Here is a 15865-nt window from a genome sequence, read left to right on the forward strand (position 1 = left end):
CCAACCTTATCCAATTTCTTATAAAGTTCGACTAATCTCACCTTCGCCTGCACTCTCATTTCCTCACTGCCACTTCCATTGTTCACGCGTAAGGCAACGCGGCCTCCCATTGGTCCGTCACACGAGCGCGATGCACTCATGGCGCCACCGTACGCCCCTGTAGATAAGAGGCCACGATTTTGTTGTGCTTAAAAAAATTAAAAGAGAGAGAGACAAATAATATTTTTAAAACGTAAAAGAAATTGGACATATTTGATTATTTTGCGTTCGCCTCAGTTCCTATGAATGTGTATTAATTAATTAATTAAATAGTTAATATTCGGTTTGTGAAATTTTATATTAATTCTGTGAATCTGCGTTTCTATATTTTCACTATAACGCTTTCCTAATTCGTAATTCGTTTCGGGCTGAAAGCAGAAGAAGCAGAAGGAAGAAAGAAAGAAAGAAAGGAAGAAAGAAAGAAAGGAAGAAAGAAAGAGGGAGAAGAGGTAGAGAAAGAGAAAGAGGAGGGAGATCTTGTAAATAAGGAAACCCTAGTTTTTCCTTTTTTGGCTTATTTTTCTAAATTTTCCCATTAATTTTCAGTTCCAACCTGCTACTGTTGCCAATAAGGAATCTCTTCTTCTCTTGTCATTGCTTCAATCGAACAAGGTCTGCTATCATTTCAATTCCCCGTTTTCTCAATTTTCCTGTGCTGTTCCCTTTTCTGTTCTTGACAATAAAAGGGGCGTCTTTTTTGTTTTTTAATCGGGTAGGATTTTCATCGATCCCTTTGTGTCGGAAAATCGCTTAAGTTTTGTTGGAATAATGGGGCTTTTTAATTTTTGTTGAAACCCTTGTAAAGGGTGTCTGTTCCTGTGCTCAATGTGATGTAACCTATTTTGGCGGTCAAGAATTTGGGGCTTTTGCATAGTATCTAAGATTGGAATATGTGTTCCGGAATTACCATGTGTGTGTGTGTGATGTGTCTGCATTTTGGTATAGTGGTAACTATTTGCCACCAGGAAAGTATGTATGTGTTGTTATACAGTGTGTTTCGTCATTTATCACTTAATGAATCCAGTTCTCACGTGTTGATATATGAGAATGCGTGTGTTTGTGTTTGAAGGCTATGGGTTAGGTTGTTCTTGTGCCTTCAATGATTAATGGGTTTTTGTTTGCTGTTGTTTTCTTTGATTTTGCAGAGTGAAGGAGTTTTGTGGGATTGGGTATTATTTAGGAAGGCGCAAAGATGATGTCCAGATCGTATACAAATCTTTTAGATTTGGCCTCTGGGAATTTCCCGGCAATGGGGAGGGAGTCTAGGGAGAGGAGGCGGATGCCGAGGGTTATGAGTGTTCCAGGGTTTCTCACTGAGGTAGATGATGATCAGGCAGTTAGTGTTTCCTCTGATAACCCGTCGACAATTACTACGGATAGAATGATCATTGTGGCTAACCAGTTACCATTGAAGGCAAAGCGAAGAGAGGACAACAAAGGGTGGTCTTTCAGTTGGAATGAAGATTCGTTACTTTTACAGCTTAAGGATGGACTTCCCGATGACATGGAAGTTCTTTATGTTGGTTCCTTACGCGTTGATATTGATCCAGCAGAACAGGATGACGTGTCTCAGAATTTGTTAGATAAATTCAAATGTGTTCCGACTTTCTTACCTGCTGACGTTTTGGCAAAATTTTATGATGGTTTTTGTAAAAGGCAGTTGTGGCCACTTTTTCATTACATGTTACCATTTTCAACGGACAAAAGCCATCGATTTGATCGCACTTTGTGGGAAGCTTATGTGCTAGCAAACAAGCTATTTTTTCAGAAGGTAGTTGAAATAATAAACCCTGAGGATGATTACATTTGGATTCATGATTATCATTTGATGGTGCTGCCTACTTTCATAAGAAGGCGTTTTAACAGGGTTAAAATGGGATTTTTCCTGCATAGCCCCTTTCCATCATCAGAGATTTACAGGACTCTTCCTGTAAGGGAAGAGATACTGAAAGCATTGCTAAACTCTGATATCATCGGATTCCATACCTTTGACTATGCTCGTCATTTCCTTTCCTGCTGCAGTCGTATGTTGGGTCTGGAGTATCAGTCTAAGAGGGGTTATTTAGGATTGGAGTATTATGGAAGGACAATCAGTATTAAGATTATGCCTGTTGGGATTCACATGGGTCGGATTGATTCAGTCATGAGAATGGCAGTTGAGGAGACCAAGGTTAAGGAGCTCAAACAGAAATTTGAAGGAAAAACCATCTTACTTGGTGTTGATGACATGGACATTTTTAAAGGCATAAATTTGAAGATTTTGGCAATGGAGCAGATGCTCAGACAACATCCTAAATGGCAAGGAAGAGCTATTCTGGTCCAAATAGTTAATCCTGCTAGAGGTAAAGGGATACATCTGGATGAGATACATGCTGAAATACAAGAAAGCTGCACCAGGATCAACAGAGTGTTTGGGCGGCCTGGTTATGAACCTATTGTTTTTATAGATAGAGCAGTATCTATTGCTGAAAAAGTTGCCTATTACAGCATTGCTGAGTGTGTTATTGTCACAGCTGTAAGGGATGGAATGAACCTAACTCCTTATGAATATATTGCTTGTAGACAGGGAATATCTGATTCTGAATCATGTTCCAATGCCAGTGACCCAAAGAAGAGTATGCTGGTGATATCAGAATTTATTGGGTGTTCTCCATCACTTAGTGGGGCAATCCGTGTCAATCCATGGAATGTTGAAGCAACTTCAGAGGCAATGAATGAGGCCATCTCAATGAGTGATGGGGAGAAACAGTTGCGGCATGAGAAGCATTACCGGTACGTCAGCACCCATGATGTGGCTTACTGGTCACGTAGCTTTTTGCAAGACATGGAGCGGGCTTGCACAGACCTTCTAAGGAAGAGATGTTGGGGAATAGGTCTTAGCTTTGGATTTAGAGTTGTGGCACTTGATCCTAATTTTAAAAAGCTCTCAATTGATGCTATGGTCTCAGCTTACAAGAGGGCAAAGAGTAGGGCCATTTTGTTGGACTATGATGGTACTGTGATGCCGCAGAACTCCATTAACAAGAGTCCAAGCAAGGAGGTCTTGTCTATTATGGAATCACTTAGTGCAGACCCAAAAAATATTGTTTTTATTGTTAGTGGAAGGGGGAGAGAGAGCTTAAGTGAATGGTTTGCTCCCTGCAGAAAACTTGGAATTGCCGCAGAACATGGGTACTTCTTGAGGTCTGCTCTCTTTCTCTCTCTCTCTCTCTCTCTCTCCCTCTCTCCCTCTCTCCGAAATGTCAGCTATTTTTCTGTTTTGCTTCATATTAACTCTCCACAGATTGCTTATGTACTTGTCATATGAAACATATCTTAGGGCTCTTCATCATACAATGTATGCTGTGGTGTTGTGGAAAGTGCTATTTTTGTATGAATAAATCATGTTACAGTAATTTTGTTTTATTCATTTTGACCAAGGCCCATTAAGCAAGGGTCAAAGTGTGTCTAAAGTCTAATTTAACAGATACTATATAGTATTACAAAATATTTATATTGGGTTTTGCAAGTATTGTTAGTAAGTCACACTATGTAGTTCAAATTATTTCTGAGGCATCTGACAGCCATGTCAGGAAGAAATTCCCTTCGAGTCGTGTTTTATTTCTGAAAATGTTTCTCACTATTTCTGCACTTAACTCTAACATATAGATTCTCATCTCTCTCGATCTTCAGTCCTTAAATTCTGTCCTGCATTTTCTGATTTGGTAACATGGCAATTTCTATATTAAACAAATTGTTTTATTCAGATGGGGCCACAATGGAGAATGGGAAATTTGTGGTAAGTCCTCCGACTTTGGATGGATGCAGATAGCTGAACCTGTGATGAAACTATATACTGAGGCAACTGATGGCTCCTCAATTGAAAGAAAAGAAAGTGCTTTAGTCTGGCAGTACCGTGATGCAGATCTTGGTTTTGGATCTTCTCAGGCTAAGGAAATGTTAGATCATCTAGAAAGTGTTTTGGCCAATGAGCCTGTTGCCGTGAAGAGTGGCCAGTTTATTGTTGAAGTAAAACCACAGGTATATATAATATCTGAGACGAAAATGAGTCTTTTCTGAATCTCCTTTCTAAAATGCTACTTTCTTGAGTTTGGATTATTTAGTGGTATAATACCCTAAAAAAGAGCATAATGTGCTGCATTTAATTTGTTTGTTTTGCTTTCATATTTTTTTGGTGGCACTAGGAAAAACCTGTTGTTAAATACGGTTTGTGTGAACTGTTGAGAGCTCATCAAGGCTTCTGCGATAGTATCATTGTAATGTTACCAGCGCCATTAATTTGTTAAAAAGAAGTGTTAAATAAGTAGTTAAGGAATATTTTGTTGCAAAAAGTAGAAAAACTGGACCTTTTATAGAACCTGGTCCATGTCTTTCCAAATCTCACATATTCTCTTTCATATTTCTGATGTTCTGTTTTGACAAGACCCCTGTTTTTGGAAACAATTGATGCTTTTGAAAGGTTTTTTAGTGGTTAAAATTTTCAACTGGAATATTGAATTCCTCGGGTTTGCATAGCAGCTGGTAAATGACATAGTGATTCATCTGATTCCATTTGGGTGTTTGTGTTTGCAGGATGTGAGCAAAGGTTTGGTGGCCGAAAGGATATTTTCGTCAATGGACGGGAAAGGCAAGCAGGCTGACTTTGTGCTGTGTGTTGGTGATGACAGATCAGATGAGGACATGTTTGAAATAGTTAGTAGTGCAATTTCAAGGAATATTCTTGCCTCCAATGCTTCTGTGTTTGCTTGCACAGTTGGACAAAAGCCAAGCAAAGCAAAGTATTATCTGGATGATACAACCGAGGTAACAAGCATGCTAGAATCTTTGGCCGAAGAATCAGATTCTTCACCCTGCATACAAGAAACCGGGGATTCCTCTCGGAGGCAAGTATCAGTTCAGGTTTCTCTGATTTAGATGATCATGATTTTTTTTAATTGGGATGTAATATTCGTGGTGACATTTGGGGCGTTTGCAGAGTATGTTTTCATAAATTTTTTCTTTCTTTTGCTTTTCTTTCTTCTATTATATATTACATATATTTTTGGGAGAATCCCGTCATTATTTCTGTTCCGTTATTCATAACTTTGGTTGGTTGTGGTGTAGCAGCAGACAAAGATGTTAGTTTGGTTTTTATGTCCTATAACAAAGGAAGAAAATAGTGGAATTCTTGCTTTCCAAAATTAGATTTTGATTTCTCGGAACACAGTTTATTCAGAGATGTTCCTACTAAACTTAAACCATTTATACCAGAAGCGTGCAATATAGTAATTAGTATATTTAAGTTCTTTCTTATTCAATTTTAATGCTATTTAGAAAATTTGAATAAAAATTAACTTGAACTTCTATTGTAAGAAATAGTAACATGATGTTCTAAAACTCAATTTCAACCTTTTACGGCTGGAGTAACGAAGTATGACAGAACTTTGACGAACATTAAATTCCTGGGAATATTTTGCTACAGGAAGATTCTTGAAAAGAATTTTCAACAGCCTAAATTCGGTGGCAGCATTTAATTGTGTATCTACTTTAACAATTTGTAAGAATATATCCATAAGAAGATGGAGTGGGTGTATCTACTTTCATTTAATTGTGGATAGGATGCACCTGATTTTTCCAAGTTTTATAAGGTGTAAAATAAATAATCTCGTATAATAAGACAAAGTAAAGATTTAGGAAGTACAAAAAATATTTCATTAAAAGTTGGAAATGTCTTTTTCTATAAGCGATGGAAACAACTGTAAAATTCTTTCTCAAATATCATAACATAACCATTTTTTGAAATTATTAATTCATTCGCAAAGGTATAATCTCTTAAAAATTAATATTTAATAGTTTGTAGTGTATTTGATAATAACTTGTTATACTGATGGTGGGGGTTGGAGTGGGGTATGGAGTCTAGATTTCATAGAAGCCTATTGAAAGGATACAATTTATCATTACTTCTCTATTATACTATTCTTTAGATGTTAACATTTGTTACATAGTCTTCATTTAAAATATTTTTTTTTGGAATTTTGTTGATTTGTGTGACATCCATGTATAACAGTTACATTATAGTAATTAGAGAGTTTAACCACACACAGCTGGATAATATAAATATATACGAGATTAGTTTACATTCGAAAAAAAATAAGGTGTTTTAAAACAAAATATACATAAAATCCTCTAGAGGAATATAAACTCCAACATCTACATGCACATAAAAAATTATCTACATATTGCTAAGCCTTTTTGAGCTAGTCACGGCTAATAACTCTTATGTGAATATTTCTTTCTGTGTAACATACAATCATAATAAATAAAAATAAATAAACAAAATCAGGTAGACTAATATATTTAAAAGATTTTTAACAATAGATATCATATTCACAAAACAAATTCATGAGTTACATTCAAATCATAAAAATAACTAACACCATGTAACTACTTTCAAAAGATTTGTGCTTGAATAAAACATTAGAGATTTTGGATTACCATGTGAGTACTTTATTGAATTTTGGCAATTACCACCTTCGCTCAACTCCTTCCTTAAATATATATCAAGACTTAAAGTCCTCTTTACATGACAAGATTAATTCACTGTATCTTGTGAGACTGGTTTTTTTCACACTGAATCTCAATATAGGAACTTCCATCAACCATCCAAATATTTTTCTCTAGTGAGTTAGAATATCTATTAGAGTTTGGATAATCTCGGTAAGGAATTATCTACTCAATACTCTACCTAATTCACACATTATAATATTTTCTTCTTGGACATACCTTGTACAAATTCCATGCATAACCATTATTCAACAACACAATAGATTCTGACCACTATGCAGGCTTTACTTAACCCATCTCATTTAGTCTTAAAAGGATATCTCATTTCCATTATAAAATCCTCTTCCTCTCACTAAGTGGCTTTCTTGCTCGCCAAATAGGAATACATGATAAGACTCTAGAAAACCTAAAATTCCACATTAGTTTGACCCTTATCACACAATAATTGACCACATTTGTAAGCAAAACAACCCTTTTTAGGTTTAAGTAACATAATAAGGTATGGAGAATTATAAATTAATGAATTTGATGATATTTTGATGTTTGCAGCCATTTCGGAGGAAAAGAGCAAAGATGTAGCTGAGCCATAAATATTGACACTACATCTTGAAAGTAGAAAATATAGAGCAATGAATCTTGGTCTTCTAACTGAGTGGTGAAAAATGGTGTTGACACACAAAAGAAACCCCTTGCAAGAGAAAACCTGAAGCACTAGATAAAGGGGCTAAGCTGCCATATAAACCATCCAAGGAAGGAAAACTCAAGTGCTAATCACCGAGAACTAAGCTAAGAAGAAAAACCACCATGAGAGAGCGTTACAAATGAAGCTGAGAACTACCCAAAATCATCTATAAGTACAACGCTTTGCTCCTAGTTTTAGGCTTCAAGTTCTTAGCTTCTTAAGCACTCTTTCTCTATTAAAACTAGATTATAGTAGGAGAGGGATGCGAGATGAACAACAAATCCTAGAGCTTAGCTTAAAGAGGTTGGGTCAATCATTAAGGAAAAGGTTATGAGAGTAAAAAAGAAGACTATCCTATAAAACTTAGAAAAGGAGAGCTACAACATTTGACAAAATTTCTCTATATTAATTCCAAGTTGAATGTACAAGCTTTGGGTACTCTTATTAATAGGATAGAGGAGTAAACCATTTGAAAGAAAATGCATTGAATGTAAAGCTTTATGAATCTTCCTCTACAGTGTAGATGCATTGCGCTAGGTGCCTTAATCTCTAGGTATGTCCTTATGCTTACTTGAAGCTCAAGTAAACTCAAAGAACCATTTGGTTCATATTCCCACTCAAGAAGCAAGTTTAAAGAGTCAAAACTGAAGTTTTTGTCGAAATCTTTCTGGAATAATCGATTATGAGAAACTAACAATCGATTAAATAAGACAAACTTCATACTTTTCAAGATGTGTCTAGAATAATCGATTATTAGATGAAATAATCGATTGTTTCAAAGGCTTATTCAAAGAAATGGCCAAAATACAAGCTTAAATGATATGTAACCTTGGCCAAAATACAAGGTATAAAGAAAAGACTTATTTACAAAACTTAAGACAACGGAAGGTAAGCTAATAAACTATCATTCACAAGATTATAATTATTTGAAGTCCTTCTTCCTCTTCCATTCTTCTATCAATAGCTCATGTTGTAGCTCCTCGAGTGGATTTCCATCAAGCTTCCTAGATGGGTTTCCATCAAGCTCCTTAGATGGGTTTCCATCATTATTCTTTTTTATTATGATTAAAACAACGGAGATATATTTGTGATGATTTCTTGTGATAACTTGTACCTCTTTGAAGGGGAGATATATGATTATGTTGATATCTTGTACTACCTTCTATTTAAAAAGGGGAGAAAAGTTATTTATTTCTCTCCTAGATTAACGACTTTTTTCTTTTAAGTTGTTGATTAAGAATAAGAAACATCAAAACTCTTTCAATTATTTATCATCATAAAAGAGGGAGAGATTGTTGACAAAAGAAGAAGATAGACATATTGCTTTAATGAAGATTTTTGATGATGAAAACTCATGGACAAGTGTTGAAGACATAAAGAATGATTGGATTCAAGAGATACATTGAAAACTTAAGAGTTTAGTTGTTGAAGTCTTATATAAATTAATAAGTCAAGAGTCAAAAGCCAGAACCCAAGCAACATAGCAGTTAGGGAAAGTTTTAGTTTTTCACAAAAGACTCTATGATAATTGATTATCCACTTCTGATAATCGATTACCACATCGAGAAAATATTTTTAGAAAAGTTTATGTGATAACCAGTTATCTCTTGAAATATTCGATTATTAGCAGTAGTTGTAACTTGATTATTTATTTCTTGACCTTATTTTCAAAAGTATGAGTCTATATATTTTGGCTAAACCCAATTTTGAAAACAGTGATTCAGAATATTCAATGCTATGGACTTTTTCTCTTCAATGCTATGGACTTTCTTGCTGGTAGCTTTCAATGCTATGGACTTTTTCTCTTCAATCTCCTCCTCATCTTTCAATCTTCCAAGTTCTAGCTCGTGCTCTCTTAGCTTCCTGAATAAGGTAGCCATGTTCATGCTCGTGAGATCCTTGGATTCAAAGATTGTTGTGACTTTGGGTTGCCAGCTTCTGTTCAGGCTTTTGAGAATTTTGATATTGATCTCCTCTTTGTCAAAAACTTTACCAAGAGCCATTAAGTGGTTGATAATGTGAGTGAACCTTTTCTGAACCTCATATATTGTTTCACCAGTCCTCATTATGAAAAGTTCATACTCTTGAATCAAATAATTCTTTCTGGCTCTCTTGACTTCATTTGTGCCTTCATGTGTAACTTCCAAGACATCCCACATTTCCTTGGTAGATTTGCATTGAGATATCCTGAAAAATTCATCAACTGTTAGTGAAGAGGCAATGATATTTCTAACTTTGACATCATATTGTGCTTTTCTATTTTCATCTTGAGACCACTCAGAAAAATTTTTCAAAACAGTTTTTCCATTGATAATGTGAGTTGGCTCAAAAGGACCATTTACTATTGCATCCTAAATACCTCTATCCATAGATTCAAGAAAAATTTGCATTCGAATTTTCCAAAAAAGATAGTTTTCACCTGCAAACAATGGTGGTCTGTTTGTAGATGCACCTTCACCAAAGGTTTGAAAACTAGAAGCCATTTCCAAGAATATAGTCGATTCAAAGAAAAGAGAAGTCGACTAGTTTTTCAAATATCTTATGAAAACCAGCTCTGGTGCCAATTGTTGAAAAAAGAATGACTTAGTTTCAACACCAAGAGGGGGGGGGGGTGAATTTGTGAGGTTTAAAAATCAGAGTCTTTTTCAAATCTTTTTCGCAAAGTATAATGCTTTCAAATGTTTCTTGAATCTCAAGGAAAAAGATAAATCAGTGTAGTGGAAAATAAAGTTGACTATGCAGAAAGTAAAGTCAACTTAAAGTAGAGAGTTCAGGGATAGAGAAATTCAAACACAATTTTTATACTGGTTCGACCAAACTGCCTACATCCAGTGTCCTTCCTTTACCCGAAAGCAAATGCACTATAATGGTCAAGGTTTTTACAACGAGGTTTTTATAGAGACCTCCACGTCAAAATATGAAACACCTCTCTAACCCTTTATGTCTGTAAGTCGAATTCCCTGTGCATGTAGTCGACTATGTCACTTCAATTCAATTTTGAAAATCTTTTCATTACAAAATTACTCACTGTACTGTTTTTGAAAATTTGTGCGAAATCACAAGTTTTAATCGACTTACTTCATAATGAAGTCGACTTAAAACTTGCAGTTTCGCCACACAATATAAGCTCAACCAAGTGCATATGGTTTTCTTTTTCTGAAACATATGTTATGCAATACAAAATGATATATCATGTAGAAAAGCAGTGAATATGCATACATATACAAAATCAACACAAACATGTTCTTCAAGAATTCATACACAATAAAGTTTTGAACATGTAACACATATCAATACATGTGTTATTAATAATGTGTTGTTATCATAAAAAACCAGAGCACTGTGAGATTAAGGTTTAGTTAAACCAGTGCTTCCCTTATCAACAATCTCAACAGTTGTGTTGCATGAATTTGGGTACATTTAAGGGGGTTTGAGTTGTGAATCTTTAAAAGAGTAGGTATGTATTGAATTGTGTAAGACTTTTATGAAGAAAGAGAATTTGGGTGCAGGAGAATAAAATTGGCTTTTAAAGTTTTTCAAGAGCATTAATAAGAGAGAGAAAGGTGCTTTTATAAAACTTTCTGCATGACAATATAATCTTTTTGTTTTAACAGAGTGAGAATCTGAGTTTTATTTTATTTATCTTTCATGATATAAAAAGCTTATGATAGAAGCATTAATTTATTTTCATTGTAGTATACTAAAAATGTGGTGGAGAAACATTAAAACTATTGGATGGGTTTTTGAGATAGGAAATAAAAATAATTTTTTTTTCTTTTTACGTAACAGAAGTGAAGATGGGGTAGTTATCTTTATCTTTCTGGTATAGGATCATAACAGGTTTAATTAGAAGAAATAGGGGTTGTGATCCGTGAACTCTATAAATAGAGCACTTCCTTTACTCCAAAACACAACATTAGAATCATTCTTTTCTCATTTTCTCTTCTCTTAGTTTCATTCTTTCTCTTTTCTTCTTTTCTTAAAAATATTCTGGGTTTATTTTATTATCTTTTTAGAGATCCTTGCTAGTTCTGAGATCCTCAAAAAATTTATGAGAAGTTCCTGTTGTATCCTGGGGGCTTCCGCAATACACCGCAAATAAGTCCTTAAGGACAATGATCTACACGCCTCAGGAAATCCTTTGTTTGTGATCTTTATTCGTTTATTGTCAGCTTCTACAACAATCCTAAGGACTTATGGCTGACAACAACAACTCAATCCCGGAGAATCAGAATATTGTTTCCGAAACTCAGACGGTCTTAAGCGAAACCTTTTCCGGATGTATCAAAAATTGAAGTCTTCTTTGGTCAGAATTTCCGGCGCTGGCAAGAACGTGTGTCAATCCTGTTAGACATGTACGGAGCCGCCTTTGCTCTTTCATCTTCAAAACCGGACTTCAGTCTCCTTCCAAATTCAAAAGAAGTTGAAGATTGGGTTCATGCAAATAAGGTATGCCGCCATACTTTACTTAGTGCACTCTCTAACGATTTGTTCGATGCGTAGTGTTCTTATAAGGAAGCGAAAGATATTTGGGATTTGTTGACTCTCAAATACACTGCTGAAGATATGGTCAGACAAAGGTTTATTATTAGGAATTACTATCGCTGGGAAATGGTTGAAGATAAGGACATAAAGTCTCAAATCAATGAGTACCACAAGATGCTTGAAGATATCAAAGCGGAGAACGTTCTTCTACCAGATGAATTTGTTTCAGAGCTTCTAATCGAGAAACTGTCGCCTTCCTGGACTGATTACCAGCAACAACTAAAACACAGACACAAGAAAATGTAACTCTGAGAGTTGATCACTCACATAATCATTAAAGATACCAACATGAAAGAATGTTCTATTGCGAGGGCCAAAGCTTTGTCTGCAAAAGCAAACATGGTAGAAGACAGACCTGCTCCAAATAGGTACAAACATAAACCTGATCACAATAGAAAAAATTATTTTTAAAAATCTCGTCCCAACGGATCTAACCCCACCTTTAAGAAGAAAGGAAATTGCTTCGTATGTGGGAAGCCGGGCCATCATGCACCACAGTGCAGGCGCAAAGCAAGAAATGACAATCCTCCTAGGGCCAATTGATAACACTCTAGATTTGCACATTTTTCTTTGTTAAAAATCATTTTTTAGATTTCTATAGCTTTTAATTTGTTAGAAATGGAATAGTTTAATGTAAAAAGATTAAAATAGGATTTTAATAAAAACTTGGTTAATTTGCAGTTTTTAGTTAAATAAAATTAGTTTTTAGAGAATTAGATTCTTTTTCTTTTTAGAAAAATATTTTAGAAAATAAAATAAAAATATTTCTTAAAATAGGTTCATTTTAATACATTTTTTTTCTTGCAGATTTATTGGTCCTTGGATAACTATGCTGGACTATTTTGAGCAGAAATAGAATTGGTTTGGAATGCTTTGGGCCGGTGCTAATTAAATTGGGTTTAAGCTGCTGGTCTGCTGATTCCTGATTGGGCCCTTACTGCTGCCACATTTTGACTGTTACTGTTGATTGAATGAAGGACTGGGCCGCTACTTCAACGCTGACACGATATCTGGACTTTAAACGTCATCTTGATGCAAAGTGGCGCTGTTGTGACTGGACTTGGGCAACACTTAAGTGAAATGAAGAATCACACCATGTTGCAATAAGAGTTGGGCTCGCCATTACTGAAACGTAGCGTTGCCACTGATGCTGATTGATTAAAATTTGGGTCGTTGTTGAGGCTGTCACACTAATAACCGTTATTTGTGATGTGATTTTGATACTAAAAGCACCATTTTTCACTTAGAAACTTGCTTGGACTCATGCTTTTTCATTAAATTTTGAGAATAAGAGAGTTGAGGTTGATTTCAATGATTTTATGACTAATTCCCCTTGTTTTGACAAAGATTGAAGTAATACTGGAAGTAGAGATTAAGAGCCAAGAAGATGGAGCTCATAAAGGCCTAAAAAAGCACCAGAAGGAGGGACAACACGAAGCCCGGGTGCCCTGAATGGAAGCTTGAGCGAGGAAAATCGACGTCCACCGCTTGGGCGCCCTCCCTGGCCGCCTAGGTGGCGAGGTCTCGAAGCTTGGGCATCCAACTCGAAGCCCGGGCCTTACATGAGGTGCTATCACCGCCCGGGCGCCCTAAGTGGGGCGCCTGAGCGTCGGTTTTTCATGAATTAAGCCTTGTTTCTACTCTGTTTTGACTTTATTGGATCGGGCCCTGCTTTTGCTCGTTTCTAACACTATGTACAAGACCTTGGGGCTCTAGGTTTTGTATCTTTGGCAGAGAAGAGCATAGCATCACACTCTCTCACCCTTGGAAGGCAGATTTGGATGCGGGAGCTCCTTTTCCTAATTCTTAGGGTTTTCTATTTCATTCTCTTCCATTGTTCATATAGTTTGTCCATGTGTTTGGGGAACTAATTTCTATTTGTTGTTGGGGAATGATGTAACCTTGTAAACTCTCATGTATTTGAATTGATTCTTAAATTCCACATGCTTTTTCATTAATTGTTAGAGTAATTCATCTGTTTCAATGCTTGTTATGTTTAACTTATTCATCAGCATGATTTATGAATTGAATGAGTGCCGGGAGGTTCCTTACAATTCAGGTTCTTATTGAATTACTCCGAAGAGTAATATTGCTCAAGGATGAGGGTATGAGTCTTGGTCGTCTTAATCTCTTGATCTTCACATCTTATTACTAGGAATGCTAGGAATTGTATGAACTAGTAATTTGGGACAGACTTATTCGCCGAGGGATCGGGTTTAGGTAATGTAGTGAGTGACGTTGGCATTAATGCATAAAGAAGAATTCTTATATAAATGAGAGGAAACTTGGTGAAATCTAACCCCAACAACATATCCATCTCATATTAATCAACATTCATTGATTCCTGTGCTCTTTTGCTATTGATCAATTGCATTCATATTTAATTTTATGTTTTTGAATTCAAAACCAATGATCTCTTTTTATTTAAGTCTTAATTAACTTGTTATCACACGACTGTTTAGTGCTGAGAGTCCTCTGGGATACGATACTTGGTCTTACCATTTTATATTTCTTGTGCGACTCGGTACACTTGCCGATTTGTCCCAACACACACGTGGGCTGCTGATGCTGCTTTGAGTTTGTCACTTAAGTGGGCTTACTCCTTAAGTGAAACAGTGAGTTTTGGTCGATGCAACTACTTGGGGTCTTCGCGTACGTGGTCATTTTGGAAAGAAAAGAAAATGTGCTTCATTTTGGAAAGGAGAGAAAAGCTAGCCCTCTAACCGAAGCTGCCCGAAGAAGGTAACCGGAGCTGAACCGACAAAGATGGACGCTTATCAGAGGGCTTGAAGAAGAAAGTGAACGAGAGTCGTCCGATTGAAAGAAGCGTCACAAGCAAGTTTTTCTGTTTTTTTTTCTCTTCGTTTAATTTTTCTTCTTTCTTTTTCAACCCGATATAAAGGGTGCTGCTGCAATGTAAAAAAGAGGAGCTTCGAATAGAGAGACACTTTACATTTTACAGTCTTTAGTTTAGGGTTTTGGTTTCCTTGCTTTTGGAGCAAAACACTCACGGTGGTGACAGCCCGTGGTGGCTCCGATTGTGAGTTTCGTTCGGTACATTTTTTTTTAATTTTCGTTTCTCCTTAATAAAGTTTCTTTTATAGTGTTACTGTTTTGTGTGCTTTATGATTCTGCTGTTTTGATTTTTTTTCGTTCTTATGTTATTGTGTTTTTGTGTTGTTTTGAAAGGAAAATTGATTTGAACTCATAAATATGCACATTTGTAATTCCTGTTTGGAATTAAACGACCTCGAGGTGGGCGTGAATGAACGAGATGTCTTCTCGAGTTAGATAGGAGTTCAATGAATAAAAAAAATATTGTTTTTAGCTTCTGTCAATCCTTGAAAAATCTGATTTGGACTTTGTGACTCCACATAGTTAAAATTCCTTAGGGAGTTACATGACTCCATAGTGAGCGTGACATACCGAGATGTATTCTCGAGTTTGGAGATGATTCTAATGCAAAAAAAATATTGTAATTCATGTTTTGTTTCTTTCATTTCATTTTAGTTAGAGTTTTGTATCTGGTGATGATTAGAAACATGAAATATGAATTGAACTTGTTGTGATTTTGGTATAGTAAGTGGACAATTACCCATTCTAGGTTTTGATTTGGAACTTAAATACCACACAGTGGGTATGACTGTCCAGGATGTCTTCCTGAGTGGTAAATGACTACTTTTCTACACTAACTTTGTCACTTTTTATTCTGATTCATGATTCTAATCAACAATATGTTTCTACTCATTAATTTAGGTGTTTGTTCATTTGATTTTAGTTTCAGTTGAGAGTATTGGCATGATTGTTCTTGGTTAGTTCTGTTTAGAGTAGGATTTGATGATTCATTTTAGGTTTTATGTTTTACATTTTAATTCAAAATTGATGCTTAGTTTAGGAATAATTTTTTTTATTGTTAATGCATTCTTTCGGACTTAGGATTTGTTTCTGTTACTCATTTCCGTTTCAAATATTTTCTTTCCTTATTTTTTTAGCATTTGAGTTCTGTTTAGAGTGTGTCATATCTGTTATGTTTCAGTTGTAGGAGGTTATTGTAAG

The 15865-nt window shown here is 35.6% G+C and overlaps 1 protein-coding gene across 2 annotated transcripts; it reads left to right on the forward strand.

The window, feature by feature from the left end:
• The first annotated feature begins 262 nt into the window (after window positions 1-262).
• Window positions 263-5222, forward strand: TPS7 (trehalose-phosphatase/synthase 7). 2 transcript variants are annotated; one of them, XM_047305826.2, is made up of 5 exons: window positions 263-488; window positions 586-651; window positions 1185-3222; window positions 3786-4059; window positions 4612-5222. In XM_047305826.2, the coding sequence occupies exons 3-5, from the start codon at window positions 1232-1234 to the stop codon at window positions 4951-4953; spliced, it is 2607 nt and encodes an 868-aa protein (XP_047161782.1). In that variant the 5' UTR covers window positions 263-488; window positions 586-651; window positions 1185-1231; the 3' UTR covers window positions 4954-5222. The 2 variants fall into 2 exon arrangements, with proteins under 2 accessions (XP_047161782.1, XP_047161781.1); XM_047305825.2 differs by having other exon boundaries at window positions 266-651.
• The last annotated feature ends 10643 nt before the right edge of the window (window positions 5223-15865 follow it).

Source organism: Vigna umbellata, chromosome 6, assembly GCF_029865625.1.
Source record: "Vigna umbellata cultivar VRB3 chromosome 6, Vumbellata_1.0, whole genome shotgun sequence".
NCBI lineage: Eukaryota > Viridiplantae > Streptophyta > Magnoliopsida > Fabales > Fabaceae > Vigna > Vigna umbellata.